Raw genomic sequence first — 20,359 nt, 5'->3', positions numbered from 1 at the left:
CCTGGGCTAATTAAGTGAACTGTTGTTTCCCAGATTCCCTGTTTTGGGAACAATATACAAATTAGAAAACTAAGCTTGGTAAAAAAAAAGAAAAAACTATTAAAATGTACTAAGCAGTTTTCTGTATGTTTTTCTTTTTAACAGTATTTTAATCTTGATTGTCATTCTACTTATCTAGGTGTTCTAATTGTTTAATTAATCCGTTATTTACTACTTTGTGGGGCTGACGCTAAAGTAGTTGCAGCTTTTCACGATTGAGTGTTGTTTGCTTGGATTTCTGCTCTGCTTGTTTTTAATTGTCATTATTAAGATTTAATTAATGTAGCAAACTGCACAGAGAAAGGGCAAAATATAATAAAAAGAGAGTTAAGCATTTAAATCCATAGCAAAACAGAAATATTTCTAAGTTTCTTATACAGTAAATGTAAAAATCATGCTACTATCCTTTTCTGAATGTAGAATAAAAGATAAATAATACCAGCTAATTAAATGAGATCAGTGCTATCAGGTGTTGTCACTGATTAGGAATCTGGTTGGAACAAAAACCTGCAGCCACAGGCGTCCCCAGGACCGAGTTTGAGAACCCCTGATTTAAACTAATAGACACCTCAGGAGTTTCTTTCTCAGAGCCATAGCCCTCTCAAACCAGTAACCTAGCCTAACTTCTTTGTATATTCATACATTATGTCAGATACTGTATGAGTGGGTGTTTGTGTGTACATTTATATGTGTGCATGTGCAAACTTGTATGATGTTTTTCCTTTTAATTTATGCTATTTATGTTATGTGTATTTGATGTTGTGTTCTGTTATAAGCACATCTATCAAGTCAAAATCCTGTACATTAAGTCCTGGCAAATAAAAGTGATTCTGATTCTGATTCTGACATGAGTTGTGCTGGTGTCCAATTTGAGGCTTCTTGGGATCAGTTCCTTGAATTTGTATTTATGAACACTGGACCTCAGTGATATTATAGCTCTACCTGCCTTGAGATAACACAGTATGGCTGCATCAGGACTTTTGATGAAAACATTCCCTATTATATGCATTTAATCAAGAAGTGTAAAAGTCTGAATGAGTCAGTGAATGAATGAATTCAAACTGTTGGGGTAATATATGAAAACTGAGCAGAGTGGAGAAAATATCAGAAATGGGCAAGTCTGTAGTCAAAATATACATCAATATACATCAATAAAAGTAGAATGTTTGTGCTTCCTGTTTTCTCTGTGTAATTATTTTCTGTTCAGTGTTCTCTAACTTTAAAATAAATAAGAATTTGCTGTACGGTGTTGGTCATATATTGCCTCTATTTCTCAATATACCAGCATTAATTATTCCAGCAGCCTTTGTTTGTTCATTTTAAAACAAAAGTACTCCTATTCATGTATGCTTTGCAAAATAAAGTATTTTGCAATTGAAAACAGTCAGAATTGAATAAAAGCATAAACAATCAGTATTGTGCAATTTTGTTTAAAGAATGTTATTATCTAATATTTGCTTTTATTAATTTTTTTTTTATCTCTGCTATGTGTAAAGGTCACCATGAATCAAAATCAACAAATATAAAAAATACATACAAAGCTAGGCATAGTAACTGTATCACCAGCAGTCTACTGAAAATAAGGGGAAGGATAAAATGGTTTATCATTACCTACAAAATAAGTAGCATTTTGTTTTCTCAAAGATAGTTTCATAACATTTTTATTTTTAGTAATTGTTTGTGGACCAAAAGCTACATAATCAATGTTTTTTCACTTATCTTTGTAGTAATATAATATATTTGCCTGACCTTGACAGCATCTTTCCCATCTACCAGCTGCATATTCCTCAGCGTCCAGTAAATACATGGCTTGTACTGCCCTCGATCAGATATCTTCACCTTTACCAGTGAAACCTGCACAGGACATTCTGATGAGACTGAAAATAAATAGACAAATAAATAAAAGCAAACATTGTAAAATACTAAAAGCAAATAATTTTCCATATTACCAAGCTTCTTAACAAATGAAGGATTGACACGCAACATTAAGTACTTTATTATACAGTAATATAAAGGGTCTTAATATACATAACTCTTTACAATAATTACAAAAACAGAGCGCAACATTCTATCTAAAATACAAACTATTTTAATCATGTGTCACCTATTATAAATATTAAACCATATGGATGATATATAGCAAATTGCAGCACCTTTACAAAATTCAGAAGGACACTTTCAAAATGATTGATGTGAGGTTGCTGTTACCTGAGGTCAATGCAATCATTCAGACTATAGCATTAAAGTGAAAAGGACAAGAAAGGCTACAGATGGATGTCTCAAAGAAACCTGATATATTGAAAATCACCCTGGAACAAAAGTGCTAGCTATTTTCAGGGGGTAACTCATTACTTTTCTTAAAAGGTATGTCATAAATTCGCTGAGTGCATTATACTAACTAAAGTGCAACTTTTCTTACCTGTTTGATGGGATAATTAATATGGCATAGTCACAGGATCACAGGACCACAGGACAGGTAGCAATTTTGTTAATATTATTTAAGCTATGTAAAAGTTTTATGACATAGATACATAGATAGTTACCAGGGTGGTACCCCAATCTTTCTTTGACTTTTCGAGTTGTCTACTTACCCAGCCACCCTTACAATAGATAGATAGATAGATAGATAGATAGATAGATAGATAGATAGATAGATAGATAGATAGATAGATAGATAGATAGATAGATAGATAGATAGATAGATAGATAGATAGATAGATAGATAACCAAAAAAGCATATGGACATTCAGATTAATTGAGCTCAGATATTTCAGCCATAGCTATCGGTAACAAGTAGAATGGTTCATGCTACAGAGCTCAGTTACTTTTAAAGGAGCACTGTCATAGGATACCACCTTTCCTACAAGTATGTACTGTATTTTAATTTTTTTCTCTGTTAGATCTGCCCCAGTCAACTGTACGTGCTATTTTTGTGAAGTGGGACTGTCTAGGAACAACAACAGCTCAGCTACAGAGTGGTAGACCACGGAAACTCACAGTGTTGCTGCTGAGTCTGAAACGCATAGATTGTAAAAATTGATAGTCCTCTGTTACATCACTCCCAACAGAGTTCCAAACTACCTCTGTAAGCAACATCAGCAAAACCTCTGACTTTGCTGTAAGATAATATAATAGTTACAGTAAATCATTATAAAGTTGTTGTAATGTAGATATGAAAGTGCTGGATGGGAAAGTACAGAAACACAACATCCTGAACCTATCTTAATAGATTTTCCTTCCCATCACCACCTTCTTTCTGTAGCCAGTAACCCAAAATCATTCCTACAGATTCATCAGTTTCATTGTAACATATTTTACTCCTGCCAATTCAACTGGCATGGCCAGTTATGAGTCTACATCTGACTGTCAGTATAAGCTTTCTATAACTGGTGAACAAATGATGAAACAAATAATGAGGCTACACACAAGAAAAGTCACGGGACCAGATGAAGTAATTCATACAGTACTTCAGGCCCGTGTTGACCAACTTTTGTGGTGTCCTCTTGTACCTGTACAGTCTGTCACTATGCTGCAGCTCCAGAAATTACAGTACCACTGCTGAAGAAAATATCCTATATTATTTCAGTTCCAAAGGAGGTAGGTGCCTTTTCACATGATTACAGACTGTTGGCCCTTACATCTCATACCATGAAGACCTGTGATGTCTCTATGAGGTCCACTTGTGAAAAGACCTCTTGGGCCCACTGTGGTTTGCCTACTAAATAAAGATTGGAGTGGAGAAATGAGGCTTATTCGTTTGGACAAAACTGACAGCCCTGTGGGGATTATGTTTTTTGATTTCTCCAGTGCCTTCAATACCATCCAGGCATTTCTGTCAAGAGTAAACACAGGGAATTGCAAGGGTATGGCTTTATGGTGTCCTAGATAATGGACTACCTGTCAGGCAGCTTGCACCTTGTGGAGGTGAGCAAAATGGGAGCACCATAAAGGAATGTCTTCTTTCCTTTTATGTTCACTCTGTATACTTCAGACTATAAAAACACAAGGTCATGTCACTTACAGATTTTTCAAATATTACTTCTGTAATGGAGTGTATTGACAAGGATGAGATAGGATATAAGAAAAAATTTTAATTGAATAAGGTATAAAGCCCAGAAAAATATTCAATTTAGTTTTCAATGGTGTTTCTTTTAACTACTTAGCTAGGCAATTGGAACCATATGTTTAAAATTTCAGACTCAGCCCTATTTTTTGACTTTGAAGTTCTCCAATCTTTTACATTTTTAGTGTTTTCTCAAAAGATGCACAGTTCGGTTATTTAAGATGTCTGGCAGATATTTTCTGGAACTGCCTTTCTCTGTTATGTTCCGATCTACAGTTCACACGTGTCATGTAAATAGATGGCTCTAGAAGACTGGTTTCAAATCCTACCCTGGCTACAATCCATGTTTGCATGTTCTGAATGTGAAAAACTCTGGAGTCCCTCTCACAAACCAAATACGTTTGAGTTAACATTTGAACATTTGATCAACCTGAGAAAATGCTTGTTTGTCAATGTATGTTTTTTTCTATAAACCGGCACCCTATAATGGCTGGTGCCAACCTTGCATCAGATATTGTTGAAATGAGCTCTGGTCCCCTTTCCATTTTACAATTGGATTAAGCAGATTACAAGATTAATAATTGGATGGGTTATTCATAAGGGGACACATGTATGAATGGATAGATGGAAGGACAGAAAGAGCTTTATTTCTGGATTAGCCTTTTTTTCAGAATTTAAAATGAAACAATATACAATATTTATTTATGAAATTTGTAAGTAAGTTAATGTAGAACTTTGTTTTTGTTTCTAAACCAAAGGTACCTCTTTAGATGTTCCAATTTAAAAGGAAAATAAGACAACATTTCAAAATCTTCTCTATTCATTTCAGGGTCTCGGTGAGTCACAGGCTATCATGGCAGTCTCAAAGGCAACGTAGGAACCAGATCTATAAAGGGTGCCAGTTCACTGCAGGGCTCAACCATGCACTCGTGGATAGTTTTGAATTGCCAATCAACAATAACGTACACATTTTAGAGAGGTGGGTAACCAACTGAAGAACCCCAGAGGACAACTACCACTGACACAGTGAAGATATACATGCAGCATGCATGGCTGGGTGTGGAATGTGAACCCATGATGTTGGATCTGTAAAGCAAAAAAGCTACCCACTACACCACCATACCAACTTGTATTAAACTATTCGCAAATGTAAGAGAAAGTCAGTTATAAATCTAAAGGCATTTATGTTACAGTATATAGCGCTTACCAAATGTAAGAAGAAACATCATAGCAAGAATTACTGTTCAATTTTTGAAATGTTTCTTTTAGCAGCAGCATAGTAATTACAGATAACTTTTATTTTCAGAGTGATATGTGACACTTAAAATTACATTGATAGATCGACCTGCATCTATTTTTAAACATTGACATTTAAGCTTTGAAGCAACAGGAAGCAGAGCATTACCACCAATACCTCATTTCACATTTGAAAATTTGAAGTGTCTTTAGAGCAGTGTTAATCTTACATATAAATTTGTATCATAATTATATACTGTGACAATATTGCACTTTAAAGTATTAATTGTATCTGCTTTGTGATACTTTTTTCATAAGTTATTTTATGAACACTTGGGACAATCTGTAATTTCCATTTAAATTCTGCCAGATGTTCATCATATTAGATTCCATTACATCAGTAAGTATTGCTAGAGCAATTCAAATGTTTGATTAGCTCTTTCAAACCAACTACAGGGGTACCTCTAATTCCCCTATAGCACAAGCAAAACTGGTTTCCAAGCACATCTATCTAGTACCTGTGGTAACATTTCCTTCTATTATAAGACTCTACTTTTAGTTTAGGTGAATTTGCCTTCAGTGTGAAAGAGAAGAGAAAACAAGATGTCCAGAAGTTTAGAAGAAGCAGAGACCAAAATTAGCTAAAATGTGTGATTTTTTTTAGTGAAAGATAGGCAGGCATATTGTCAGAACATACTGGATGCAGAGGAGAAAGTTATAAAAAAAATAGAGTATCGATAAGACAGTAGTGACCTGACAAGTCAGATGAAAAATACTGACATGAAATTAAAGAAAAAAATGTTATGTTATGTTATGCTCTTTCAACCTCAATGCAGTTTAACAAGGTTTAATTTCTAAGCCAATGTAAATAGTATTTACTGTACAACACATAAAAATAAAGATATGAATTTTAAAAAAACATTTGCCTATTTTTCATAATTGAATATTTATCTTACCCTTTTGGAAAAAAAATTAACAAAGAATTATATTCTCTCACCTGTTGCACATAAAATTGATGTCTTCCTTCTCTTGCCTGCTTTCCAGACCTGAATTGTTCCAAGAAGTCTTTCTTCTTTAGGAGTGAATATCTCACGTTGCAGACAATTCCGAATAGAGGCCATCAGAATACAGGAGATAAAGCACAAAATCACAAACAATGAATTAAGTAAAATGAAACTAAAAATGTAGAAATGTTTAATGTATTAACATGTCACTCATTAAGTTACACTTCTGCTTGAAACCTGCTGTAAGATTACAATTGTAGTTAATAATATATATTATTACTACTTAGGTCAAAAATATTTTCACAGCAGATAAAAAGCCATAAATCATGCAAATTATTCGCACAGTTTCAAGCAGATTTCTTTCATTCCTCAAAACTTTAGTACCAGGAAGTGGTTTTTAAAATCTTTAATTCTTATTGGTTAAGTCACTGAAGGCTCTCTGTGAAACAAAAGCTTATGCTTCTTCTACTGCAACTACATATGCTAAGGAAGTGGTAAACAGCAGTGAAAGAAAATAACATCTGACATTAAACCTGTTTGTACTGTATGAAAATAGAGATATAGGTATTCACACAGAAATTATACAAATTCAAGTCAGAACCAGCTTTTAATGGATGTTGACATGCACTGACACCAGGCAAACTGTGTAAATAAACACATTTATTTCATGATTATTTTGCATTACCTAATTAATCTGAGTTATTAAAATTTTTTGAGTAGGGTGTATGGCGTTCCAGCACCCCACATTACAAACACCACTGCTCAAAATTCATTGTGTAGCTGCTATCAACAGTCAAATCTTCAATGAACAGAAGTGTACTCGTACCTATGGAACCCATGCATGCCCAAGCCTTAACACCCCCACCACCATGATGAACAGAAGAGGAGGTATACTTTGTATTTTTGGCAGTTCCTTTTCATCTCCACACTTTGCTCTTGCCATCGCTCTGATACAGGTTAATCTTTGTCTTCTCTTTCCAGCGAACCTCTTTCCAGAATTTAGCTGGCTATTTTAAGTACTTTAAGTACAGTACAGACTGTAATCTGGCCACCCTGTTTTTGTGGCTAACTAGTGAGTTCCATCTTGCAGTGTGGCCTCTGTACTTCTGTTCATGAAGCATTTTGCAGATGGTAATCTCTGACACGTAAATACAGGTATCTGCCTTCTGAAGATGTCTGGGTCTTTTTCTTTACCATAGTGAGGATTCTTCTGTCATCAGCAGTGGAGGTCTTCCTTGGCCTACCCATCATTTTGTGATTACTGAGCTCACCAGTGCTTCTTATCATTCCTTTTTCTTAATGCTCATCAGACCAAAAGAAGAAAAATAACTTACCTCACACACTTCCGAGTTCGGAAGATGGCCGGCAAACATCACTTCCATTACAACGTCATCTACTCCCACATCATTTCCATCCGCCATTTTATTCATTTACAAAAACACCATGACTGTATTTTCTGTTGTTAATTGCTGCTTAAAGTACATTGATCACAATTTTTGCATTAATTTCTTTACCTTGTCTGTTGAACATTATACGGGGACGGTCCCCAACTCTTTTTCCATTGTGGAAGTCTTTTTATTCATGATCATTAGCATAGGTGGCAGGATTTTGCTCAAGAAGGAAAGAGGAGCAGGACCTAAATACAGCTTGACCACCATCATGATGGAACTGCGCACCCTCAAGGTCCCGATGGGAGAACCCCAGACTCCGTTGGCAAGTCGGAAGACCGGGCTGCGGCAGCAGTCAGACTGCTCGGTCTCTTCCTCCTATGTTAACTTTTCTGACTAAGGGGGATGATTTAGAATAATATTTTTTGATTTTCAAATGCACTGCGAAGCGGAATGCGTGGCCAAGCACCCTATCTGAAGGGACGAAGCACAGAAGGCTTATTATGACATAACTGAGGAGCAGGCCACAGATTACAATACCGTCAAGGTGGAAGTATATAAACGTTTATATAAACGTTACGGTGTATCTCCGGCACAGCAGGCAGGGGATTGGAGGGAGTGGCAGTTCAACCCAGAGAGGCCGATTTGCACCCAGGCCTTTGAAGTTTGGGCCAGATTTGGTGCTGGCTACGGCCAGACATCAACTCCACCCAACTGGTGGCTGAAATTTTGGCCAACGAAAAGTTTGTAAATAGCCTCCCCGAAAATCTTGCCCAACAGGTCTGGAAGCAGAGCTACGATAACATGGATGCCTTGATAGAGGTAGTGGAAAGGCATTGGGTGGTCTGTAAGTTGGAGCGGTCAGAGCAGTCTTTGTGCCAAGTTCGATAGGTACTTGGTGCAGTCCCTGAGCTCAACCGATGACTTCCAGAGTCTCCAGTCCAACCTAAGGGAAAACAATACAGCCTCCCCAACTGTTTCAAGTGTGGGGAGGTTGGGCACCTTTTCACCGCATGAACCCTTCCTGGTGAGCCCATGGATTGCTCGATCAGCAAGGGGGAGCGGTATTGTGCTGTGTTCAATCCTTTGTCTCATCAATACACAGAGGCAGTAATAATCAATGAGTATAAGGTGATGGCTATGTTTGATTCCAGGAGTAATAGACAGTATCTATTTTTGCTTACTGTTATGTTTTGCCGCAACAATGGCTGAGATATATACTGTACATGGGGAGATATGTTATTATAAATCTTCATCCTGTGTTGTCTTCGTGGAGAACTCTATGAAGAGTATTAAAATGGTGGTCTTACCGGATCCTCCCTTTCCAGTCATACTAGGGCGTGATTAGTCTAATAATAAAAACGGTATGAACACAACTCCCCCTGATAAAAGATTGTGATTGGTAATAGATGAGAATAACAATAATACAACTGCCTCCACGTCTTGTACGATGGCCACTAGGACTCAGTGTGACAGAGTGGAAGGATCTTCTGGCTCCCCCGAAGCTAAAACAATGACTGTAGAGCCCGTATGGACTGAAACTATTTCCACTGAGGTCGGAAGGGATCCAATTCAAGTATTATCATGTCAGTTTAAACTTACACCGTCCTCCGTTAAAAGGGAGCAATGGAATGATGATTAAAATTTGCAAGGAATTCAGTAGCTTCAGTTACAGTATGGACATCCATCTCTCGATCCTATACCACGAATGCGCTACTTTGTTATTAAAAATGAACTCTTGTATCGGGTGGCAGAACATGAGGGAGAGATGAGGTCACTGCTCTTAGTTCTGCATACTTATTGGCAGCAAGAATGTGAGCTAGCACATGCCCACCTCCTAGGTCCCCATTTAGGCACTGAAAAAAACTCTAGAAAGAATTAATTTTCGATATTATTGGCCTGATGTAAATGAGGAGGTCCGACGATTCTGTGCTTCATGTCCTGAATGCCAACAATTCCTTTGACTTCATGCTTGGTTTGTGCTCTAACATGAATTGTCAACTGTAGGACCTTATATAGACAGGTGTGTGCCTTTCCAAATCATGTCCAATCAACTGAATTTACCACAGGTGGACTCCAATTAAGCTGCAGAAACATCTCAAGGATGATCAGGGGAAACAGGATGCACCTGAGCTCAATTTTGAACTTCATTGCAAAGGCTGTGAATACTTATGTACATGTGCTTTCTCGATTTTTTTATCTATACTAATAAAAGGCAAAGCCCTCACTCACTCACTCATCACTAATTCTCACTAATTGTCGACAACGTCCGCCATGTTGAACTTTCTTATTTATGGCCCCATCTTCATGGAATTTGGTAGGCGGCTTCCCTGCGCTAACCGAAAACCGATGTACGTACTTATTTCGGTGGTATGACGCAACTGTCAGCCGCCATATTGAACTTTTCAACATCACTAATTCTCCAACTTCCCGTGTAGGTAGAAGGCTGCAATTTGGCAGGCTCATTCCTTACAGCTTACTTACAAAATTTAAACAGCAGGTTTCATTTCGAAATTCTACGCAAACGGTCATAATGGTCAACAACATCCGCCATGTTGAACTTTCTTATTTATGGCCCCATCTTCACGAAATTTGGTAGGTGGCTTCCCTGCGCTAACCAAAACCGATGTACGTACTTATTTCAGTGGTATGATGCCACTGTTGGCCGCCATATTGAAGTTTCCAATGTCACTAATTCTCCAACTTCCCGTGTAGGTAGAAGACTGAAATTTGGCAGGCTCATTCCTTGCAGCTTACTTACAAAAGTTAAGCAGGTTTCATTTTGAAATTCTACGCGTAACGGTCATAACGGTCAACAACGTCTGCCATGTTGAACTTTCTTATTTATGGCCCCATCTTCACGAAATTTGGAAGGTGGCTTCCCTGCGCTAACCAAAACCAATGTACGTACTTATTTCGGTGGTATGATGCCACTGTCGGCCGCCATATTGAACTTTTCAACAGTCTTTGTTACTTATGGGCCCATCTTCAAGAAATTTGGTATGCGGGTTCCCAACGCTAACTGAATCCTACTTACTTACATATATACGTCCATAGCCTGCAGCTCGGTCACCATGTGAGGCGGCGTTGGGCCCTATATAAGGCCGTCCGTCGCTCCAGTCTCTACATTCCCTTCCTTGCTTCACCACGGGATTCACGTCTCCCTGCTGATAACTACAGCCTTTTTATTTAATCCACGGCTTCTCTGCTGTTTTATTGTTCATTTATTATGATTATAGTTATTGTTTGGGTATTTTAGACTTACTTTACATTGTTCAGGTACCCATTTCCTTTATCATTCCAACCGCATTCCCCATTAACATGTCTATCGAGGTGATCACCATTGATCAAAGAACTGTCACTTACCGAGTGGTTTCCATGCCCGGAGATGGCACCTACCTTTTCCATTCTCTTTGTTACATATTGCACGGCCATATCAGGCTCACTCTTGATAGCCGGAGGAACATTGTGTCTTATGTATTGATTGACTGGGACAGGTTCAAGGTGTGGACTGATGACAGCACAGGAGATATTTATACTACACAGGAGCACTAGAAGAGTGAAATGCTTAAGCCCTTCACCTATGGTTCTGCATGTGAGTTGATGGCTGCCGCTGAATTGTTCGGTTGTCGCTTTCAAGTGTACTGAAATGGCCAAATATTTTACACCTTTCGACAACCGCCAATGCCTCTTAATCATCTTAGATTCACAGGTGACGATTTGAGTAGTGGACACTTTGATGTTTATGAATGTTTAAACTCTCAAAAGCTGGATGTGAAGTTATCGATGAAACCGGTTGTATACTTACAACGCTTGATAGATGCCGAATGTCACTTCAACACAAGTCCTACAAATACTGTCGTAATTGAAACAAACCATGAATCTCAAACCGATTATGACAGCAGCAATCCAAGCTGTGAGATTTGAAACAAGATTACTGTTCACATGGCCAACTGTACGTTGCATGCTCAAGAGTAAGCTCAGCGCACAGCTTGGTCATATTACAACCGGAGAACCGACCTCACAATGTGGTATACAAAGAGATCCTTAACAAATAATTATTGGTATATTTTCCCTCAGTTTAAAAAGGTTTAATTTTCTTCTTAATAAAAATTTTAAGGCAGTACTTCGCCACTGCAAAGTGCGGGTATTTTGCTAGTTTTTAATAAATTTGCAAAAATCTTAAGTAAACTTTTTTCATGTTGTCATTATGGGGTGTTGTGTGTAGAATTCTGAGGGAAAAATGAATTTAATCCATTTTGGAATAAGGCTGTAACATAACAAAATTTGGAAAAAGTGATGCGCTGTGAATACTTTCCGGATGCTCTGTATGTTGAAACTGGGTGTGATTAAAGAAAGCCACAGCCCCTGGTCCAACTCTATCGTTTTGGTTCCAAAACCCAATGGGACATGGAGGTTCTGTAATGACTTCCGATGTCTCAGTCAAGTATCTAAATTTGATGCTTATCCAATGCCTTGAGTAGATGATCTCCTTGAACAACTAGGTAATGTCCAATTCCTAACTACTCTTGATATGACTAAGGGGTACTAGCAAATTCCTTTAAAGGCCTCCATCAAAGAGAAAACCGTTTTAGTACTCCTAGTGGCCACTGGCAATACATGGTCCTTTCATTTGGGTTGCACGGGGCACCAGCAACTTTCTAACATCTGGTAGACACACTATTAAGGCTCCACAATTCATATAGTGCCGCATATCTGGATGATGTTGTTATCTATTCTGGTACCTGGAAGGAACACGTATTGCAGGTTAAAACTGTCCTCTCAACCCTAGCACAAGCTGGACACTGGACTTCATATTAATCCAAAGAAATGTTTTTTTGGATTAAATGAAGCAAAATATTTCAGCTATCTAGTGGGAGGAGGTACGGTTAAACCACAATGCTACAAAGTTGATGTCATTTTTAAGTGGCCCTGTCCGGTGACTAAGAGGCAAGTACATGCTTTCTTGGCTTTAGTGAGCTACTGCCGCCATTTTATTACCTCATTTCTCTGAGATTGCTTTGCCCTTAACAGATTCAACAAAGAAAAGAAAACCTTTAAAGTGGTCTTGGACGACAAAACTGAGTGTGCATTTCGTGAGTTGAAAATGGCCCTGATGTCAGCACCTGTGTTAAAATCTCCTAACTTTTCTTTTCCTTTTATCGTCCAGACTGATGCATCAGACACAGGACTTGGAGACAGGCTGAGCCAATGCGTAACACCCCGTTATATGCCTAAGCCGGATACTGTTAGACCGGGTGACCAGATATGCCGAGGTTCCCATTGATGACGTCACTTCCAGCTCTATCTTGATGCCATCACATTCAGTCTCCTGAAGATGACGTCACTTATGCCATATCATCACTTCCGGTCTCCTTTTGATGATGTCACATCCATCTTGCAGTTGCAACATCATCTCCTGCCACATCATTTCCAACTGCCATTTTACTACATTATAAAAATGCCATGACTGTATTTTCTGTTGTCAATTGCTGTTAAAAAGTACATTGATTGCTATTTTTGCATTAATTTCTTTACTTTGTCTGTTGGACATTATATGGGGACAGTCCCCAACTCTTTGTCCATTGTGGAAGTCTTTTTATACACGACAATATATACATATATACATATATTGTAATGACCTGGGGGCACACAGCTCCCCAAACACACAACACAACAGTCACAAGTCTCTGCTCAAAAACGTTTATTTATAAGTGGAGAAGCACTCTCACTCCCCAGAGGAATGCACAGTACAACTAGTGCAAATGACACAATGCAGCACAACACTCTTCTTCCCCTTTTCTTTCTCTTTAAGTTGCCTTCACTCTTCCACAGGCAAACTTCATGCCTCTTCCTCCCAACTCTGGCTTGTCTCTGTGAGGCAGCTGGCCCCTTTCAAGCTGCACCTGGGAGAATTCTAGGTGGCTTATTAGAGAGGTCTGGAATTACTCCCAGGTGTTGTGGAATAGGGCTACGATAGATAAGATAGGGCTATGCGGCTCCCACAGCTCCCCCTGGTGGCATCCACAGAACCCAATTGACTTGTGACAACAAATAGCAATTCCCATACAGCCCTGTGGAAATCTGAGGTGTCGTTGCAATCCAGGGGTGCTGCCAATTAACAGTTTGGGGGAGATCGTGCCCTTCATAAGTCATCTCTTCCTGTCCTTCCATTACAGAGGCATCTGGCCGCGTAATGGTGCCGGCCGCCATCCAACACAATATATACATATATGTATATATGCATGGAGATATTAAGATGGAGTAGTGACTTTGAGGCTAGGGATCTGTATCGATAATCAGAAGGTTGCCAGTTTGAATCCTATAAACGCTAGAAGTGACTCTACTCCATTGAGCAAGGCCCTTAACTTTTAATTGCTTCGTCCTGGGTATAATGTTAATCTGCAACCAGCAATGCATGCATGTCCTCCAACTTACAAATTGGGGGTGGTAGCAGGATCAGCACTTCAGCCACCATAAAAAACCTCACATTGTTCCACTGTGGTGCTGAGGTGTCACCCATTGCACTTTGGTCCCAGTCAAGGTGGTTTGTCGTATGGTGGGTGTGCTTCCAGCCTCCTCCTCTATATGTATTACAAAAGTTAAACTGGAGTTAAAAGGTTGTCTAAATAGATGAACAGACAAACAGGTCACACTTTTTGCCCACCAATGAAAATTCATTCTATTCCACTAAGTATTGTGGCACATAATTTTATGGTGCAGTGATTAGTGCTGCTGCCTCACATCTTCAGTCATGGGTTTAAATCAAAGCTCATGCACTGTCTGTGTGGAGTTTGTGCATTATCCCTTTGTCTGTGAGGATTTTTCCACAACAGTGAGGATCCTGCGAGCTGGATCACCATCGGGGAGTTGTGACACATGGCTGTAGTGCCATAACTGACGCTCTCTCACAATGCAGGTAATGTTCGTGAGGGGTGTGCTCCTACTCGGTTAAATGCTTGCATGGACTGGGTGTGTAGCAGAGTCGTGGAGTCCAGTGGCTGTGGGGCATCTGTTGATGAAGAAAGATTCACTAATCTTGACTTTACTGACGATGTTGTGATCTTTACAGAGTCAATGGAGGATCTGATTGGGGCTCTCAAGAGACTGAGCAAGGAGTCTGAGTATCTGGGCTTGCGAATGTCCTGGATAAAAACCAACATCCAAGTATTTAGTGACCTCTTTGGCACAGCCATCAGCATTGTGTCTGTCTGTAGAGAGAGTGTTGACCTTGTCGAGGGGTTTACTTACCTCAGCAGTGACATTCGTGTCTCTGGTGACTCTTCCTTTGAAGTCACTAGACAGATTGGGAGAGCATGGGAGGTCATGAGGTCGTTGGAAAGGGGTGTTTTGGCACTCCTGATATCTTTGGTCCAGATCATAAAAATTCAAACAATAACAGTATATGTTAAATGAAATTTAAAAAGTATATTCTAAGAGTAGAGGATACTAGAGAAAATGAAGCACATCTGGAATAAAGAAATTCCTTCGGGCTGATATAGGGGTAAACAATTTCTATTATATTCAGGAGCTAAATCATAGAGAGACATATAAACTAATGAAAGCATATTGAAGTCATTAATAAAGCTTATATTTGATTTCCAAAGAAACTGTGCCGAAATATCCAGCGAGGTGACAGAGACGCTCTGCAGCCTTTGCTTACTTCGGCAGCCTGAGAAGCTGAGCTGGCGGAAACGTAAGCACAGTGATCGGAAGCAGAAACGAGGGAAACGCAGTGGTGTTAACACAAGGCTAAATACTAACCCCACCAGACCTGCGATAGCATCCATTCTGCTTGTGAACGTCCAATCGCTAGACAACAAGCTGGATTACATAAAGCTGCAGCGGGCCAAGCAGTGGAAAATAAGAGGCTGTTGCATCTTTATTTTCACTGAGACATGGCTCCAGGAAAACATTGCAGACTCAGCCATCCAGCTAGACAGACTGACCATCTTCCGAGCGGACAGAGACACCGCTTTGTCCGTTAAGACCCATGGGGGGGGGTGACTGTATGTTTATGTCAACAGAGAGAGGTGTACGAACACTGCCTCAGTTACGCAACACTGTTCCCCACTGATAGAGATTTTATCGGTAAGGTGCCGGCCTTTCTATCTGCTGAGGGAATACAGTTGCGTGTACGAGCTCATCAGCAAACTGCAAACAACACACCCCGAGGCATTTTTCATTATTGCTGGAGACTACAATCATGCCAATTTGAACTCAGTTCTCCCAAAATTCTTCCAGAATGTGAACTTTGCTACTACAGGGGGAAGCTGTCTGGACAATGTTTACACGAGCACTCCTGATGCCTACAAGGCCCTACCCCGCCCCCACCTTGGCTATTCAGACCATATCAGCGTGTTTATGATTCCTGCATACAAGACCATGCTGAAGTGCACTAAACCAGCCAGCAAGAACATCAGAGTGTGGCAGGTTGGTGCTGTTTCAGCTCTCCAAGACTGCTTCAAATTGACAGACTGGGACATTTTCAGGGAGGCTGCTGTGGATGGTGACTCCATCAATCAGGGGGAGTACACAGACTCGGTGACTGCCCACATCTCCAAATGCATAGAGGATTTTACTGTTACCAAGGGTGTTACCACAAGAGCCAATCAAAAACCCTGGATGATAAGAGAAGTGCACACGCTGCTCAAGATCAGAAACACAGCCTTCAGATCTGGAGACAAGGCCGTCCTCAGGGTGGCCAGAGCCAACCTGTCTAGCGCTATAAGGAGAGTTAAGTGGGCATACGCGCAGAGGATTAACAAACACTTCAGCAGCACCAGAGATACACATCATATGTAGCAGGTCATTCAGACAATTACAAACTACAAGCCCAACCCACACAGCAGCGATGGTGATGACTCCCTACCGGATGAGCTGAACAACTTCTTTGCATGGTTTGAGGCACAGAACAAAGAGCCTGCAAGAAAAGCAACACCTCCCTCCACTAACCAGGTACTCTGTTTCTCCATAACTGACATGAAGAGGACTCTATCCAGAGTCAATCCACACAAGGCTGCAGGACTTGACAACATACCTGGTCGTGTGCTCAAAGAATGTGCCAGTCAACTGGCTGGTGTCCTCACAGACATCTTCAACACATCTCTGAGCCAGTTGTCATTCCCAGCATGCTTCAAGTCCACCACCATCATACCAGTGCCGAAGAAGTCATCAGTGACATGCTTGAATGACTACTGACCAGTTGCACTCACACCAATCATCACGAAGTGCTTCGAAAGGTTACTCATGTCACACAAAGACTAATCTCGCTGCCTCCCTTGACCCTCTTCAGTTTGCATACCGCTCAAACAGGTCAACTGAGGATGCCATATGCTCTGCCCTTCACCTCTCCCTGACACATCTGGATAAAAAGACACATATGTCAGGATGCTATTCATAGACTTTAGCTCCTCCTTCAACACAATCATCCCTCAAAATCTGGTTGTAAAACTGAGCAGGTTGGGCCTGAACACCACCCTCTGCAACTGGATCCCGGAGTTCTTGACAGAGAGGCCCCAGTCAGTTTGGATGGGCTGCAACACTTCCAGCATCATCACACTGAGCACTGGAGCGCCGCAGTGCTATGCGCTTAGTCCACTGCTCTTCACCCTGCTGATTCATGACTGCACAGACACGCACAAAACCAACCGCATCATCAAGTTTGAGGATGATATGACAGTGCTGGGACTGATAAGCAGGGATGATGAAACAGCATACATAGATGAGGTGGAACAGCTGTCTGCATGTTGTGAAGACAACAATCTATCTCTCAATGTTTACAAGACAAAAGAGATAATCATGGACTTCAGAAAATCACATCCTGCCCACATCCCACTCAGCATCAATGGTTTAGATGTGGAGACTGTTAGGAGTACCAGGTTCCTCAGTGTGCACATAACTGAGGAACTTACGTGAACACATAACACCTCATCACTAATCAAGAAAGCCCAGCAGAGACTAAACTTCCTGAGGTGGCTGAAGCGAGCAAGTCTTCCCCCTTCCATCCTCACCCATGTCCTACACAGGCACCATTGAGAGTGTTCTGATCAGCTGCATCACTGTCTGGTATGGCAAATGCAACATATCCGACCGCAAGCGGCTGCAAAGGATAGTGAAGACAGCAGAGAACATTATTGGGGTGCCTCTCCCTTCACTACAGGACATATTTTACAAATGCAGTGTCCACAAGGCCTGCAACATTGTGCAGGACCCCTTACACCACTCACATGGACTTTTCACACTTCTGCCATCCAAGAGAAGATACTGCAGCATCAAAGCCAGATCTGCCAGGCTGCAGGATAGTTTTTATCCCCAAGCTGTCAGACTCCTTAACACCATGCTGCCCCCTGGGATCTTCCACACTGCCTCAACCACCTCTAAAAACACTTTCCTGCAAAGACTAGTGTGCATGTAGAAAAGAACTGAAAATCTTTTACTGACCTTTAAGTATTTTGACACACTTGATATCCTTCTGCTGTGAAACATTCTGACCTGTCATTGTTTACACATGTCTTATGCAACTATTATCATACATTGAGAATTTCTGTATTATCTATATCTTTGTTTTATTATTTATTTATTACATTATATATCTATTGACTATATTTATGCATCTAGATTGCAAATACCATACATTGCATCAATGTTCATATTGCTTGCTACACATCAATATTGCTGCTACTTCTTTGTCTTGTCTTTGCACATCTTGCCTTGTTTGTGTTTTAATTTTAAATTTAAATTTTAATTCTATTTTCAATTTATTATTAACCACTTCATGTTATTACACTGTGGACCCTGAGCATCGCAATTTCGTCTATCTGTATACTTGTATATGGTTGAGATAACAATAAAGTTCGCTTTGACTTTGACTTTATAGGAAACCAATGTAGTTACATAAGGAATAAGAGTGATACTCCCTTTTGACTTTGTCAACAATTGTATCACAACATTTTGCATCAGTTAGTCCATACAAAGAACACAAAATGCACTATTTAAGAGTATTCTCCATTCTAAATAATAGAGTAAAGTATAATTTTGGAACTTCTAATATATTGTGCTGATTTCCTTTTATATTGCTGACCAGGAGGAGGAGTTCACACTATAGTAGTTACTTTCATGGAATGGGCAAACACTTATGCATTACCATCAGCTCAGCTGAGAGTGTCTTCCTCTGGATATTCTTAGGCCTCCCCTCTAAAAAGAGAAGAGTATACTGTGTGGCATTTGGAGTTCTTCATAATTTCCTTAGGAATAGCCCTGTGCTCCAGAAAGGTATCTCCCAATAGAGAGTGACACCTTTCTCACTCCTTATATTGAAGTTTATATAGTGATGAAAAGGTGCATGTTTCATTAGATTGTTATGTTTTTATTTATTTTCTCATCACTTTTTTCCGAAATATCACATTGCATAAAAATATAAGCAACATAAAATAGTAACTTCTGGATCGCAGTTTTATGTGTCATAAAAACAAATATTGCACGTGGGTTACAGTTTAAAGAAAGGTTGACCAGATATTTAAAATGTATATTTTGTTTAATGCCCGTTTGCGTATAATGCATGAAGGCAGCATCTACACAAAAGTCCATCTGTGCAAAAGTCTGTCTGTAAGTCTGTCTGCATTAAACAACTAGGCTCATAGTTCACCAGTTTTGTTGAGGTGTGCACACTTAATCTTTAAAGAAATCTGTCTAGACGGTTCAGTTTTAGCAAGAAAAAGTAAAAATATCACAATGAAGGAAGTTTTAAAATTTAAACATTTCCAATTGATTAGATTTGGTGAATTTGCAAACAGATACTTTAAACGGAGAAAATATCTGTGATACTTATAAGAATTAGTCTGCTGTTTCGATTTTACCTAGAAAACGGTTGTTTGAACTTGTATATTCTGTATATTTTCCTCTTTAACTCGTTTGACAGCTGCTTGGATGCCCAACGCCAGGCAAAGCGTGCCTACGCAAGCAAACAGCTTCTGCAGCATCGCCCTTCTCCTGCTGCTTTAGGTTAAGTTAACAAAGCACAAAAAAGTCAGTTCTCTGGAAATAAATGAAAGTAGAAGGCAAATATACAAGCATATATATACTGTATATATATATATACGACTGAATTTATTTAACAATATTATCTGCAAATTATTATTGTGAATAGCCGAAGTTATCAACCTGTGGCTAAATGCTGATTGAACTTATTAATATTACAGGAAAGGGGCAGCCGCCCTAAATGATACAAACATAAGACGGGCTTAGACGTGGACAGTGGCTTCAGGAGGTGGGAATTATCAATGGCTTAAGCCCCTGGTCTTTCAGTTCCATTTATACATGGAAAACCTGGGCAAGCCCCTGAACTTCTTGTCCATTCGCATTAATTCAGTTCCTTTCCAACTTATTATTTATATAATTTTAACGAATTACTATGTTTCAACTAATATTGGTAACTAGAAACTTATTTCAGTTGCTTTTCTCCTTTCATAGGCTAATACTGATACACATTTTATGCTAGTGGTTATTTTATATTAATAGATATTTTTCAAATGGTAATTGTTACATAGTACTCAATTGCGCATACTTTGAAAAATGTTTCAAAAATTGAACAACAGTTAGTCACAGGTCCTCTACCTCTTACATACATC

The 20,359-nt window shown here is 39.5% G+C and overlaps 1 protein-coding gene across 4 annotated transcripts in view; it reads right to left on the bottom strand.

Annotated features, from left to right (window-relative positions):
• The window catches only part of LOC120537148 (exocyst complex component 1-like), a 91,481-nt gene extending 84,766 nt beyond the window's left edge, over nucleotides 1–6,715 (bottom strand). For 2 of the 4 annotated variants that reach the window (XM_039765852.1, XM_039765855.1), the window contains exons 1-2: nucleotides 6,336–6,710; nucleotides 1,789–1,916 (exon numbers count right to left, since the gene is read on the bottom strand). In XM_039765852.1, the coding sequence (XP_039621786.1) occupies nucleotides 1,789–1,916; nucleotides 6,336–6,459 (252 nt within the window). In that variant the 5' untranslated portion in view covers nucleotides 6,460–6,710. Of the gene's footprint in view, nucleotides 1–1,788; nucleotides 1,917–6,335 lie in introns of all 4 variants that reach the window. The other 2 variants (XM_039765854.1, XM_039765853.1) reach the window with 2 other exon arrangements.
• Nucleotides 6,716–20,359: the final 13,644 nt, after the last annotated feature.

This window comes from Polypterus senegalus, chromosome 10 (assembly GCF_016835505.1).
Source record: "Polypterus senegalus isolate Bchr_013 chromosome 10, ASM1683550v1, whole genome shotgun sequence".
Lineage (NCBI taxonomy): Eukaryota > Metazoa > Chordata > Cladistia > Polypteriformes > Polypteridae > Polypterus > Polypterus senegalus.
The sequence above is the reverse complement of the archived record's forward strand: the minus strand, read 5'-3'. Positions and strand labels throughout refer to the sequence as shown.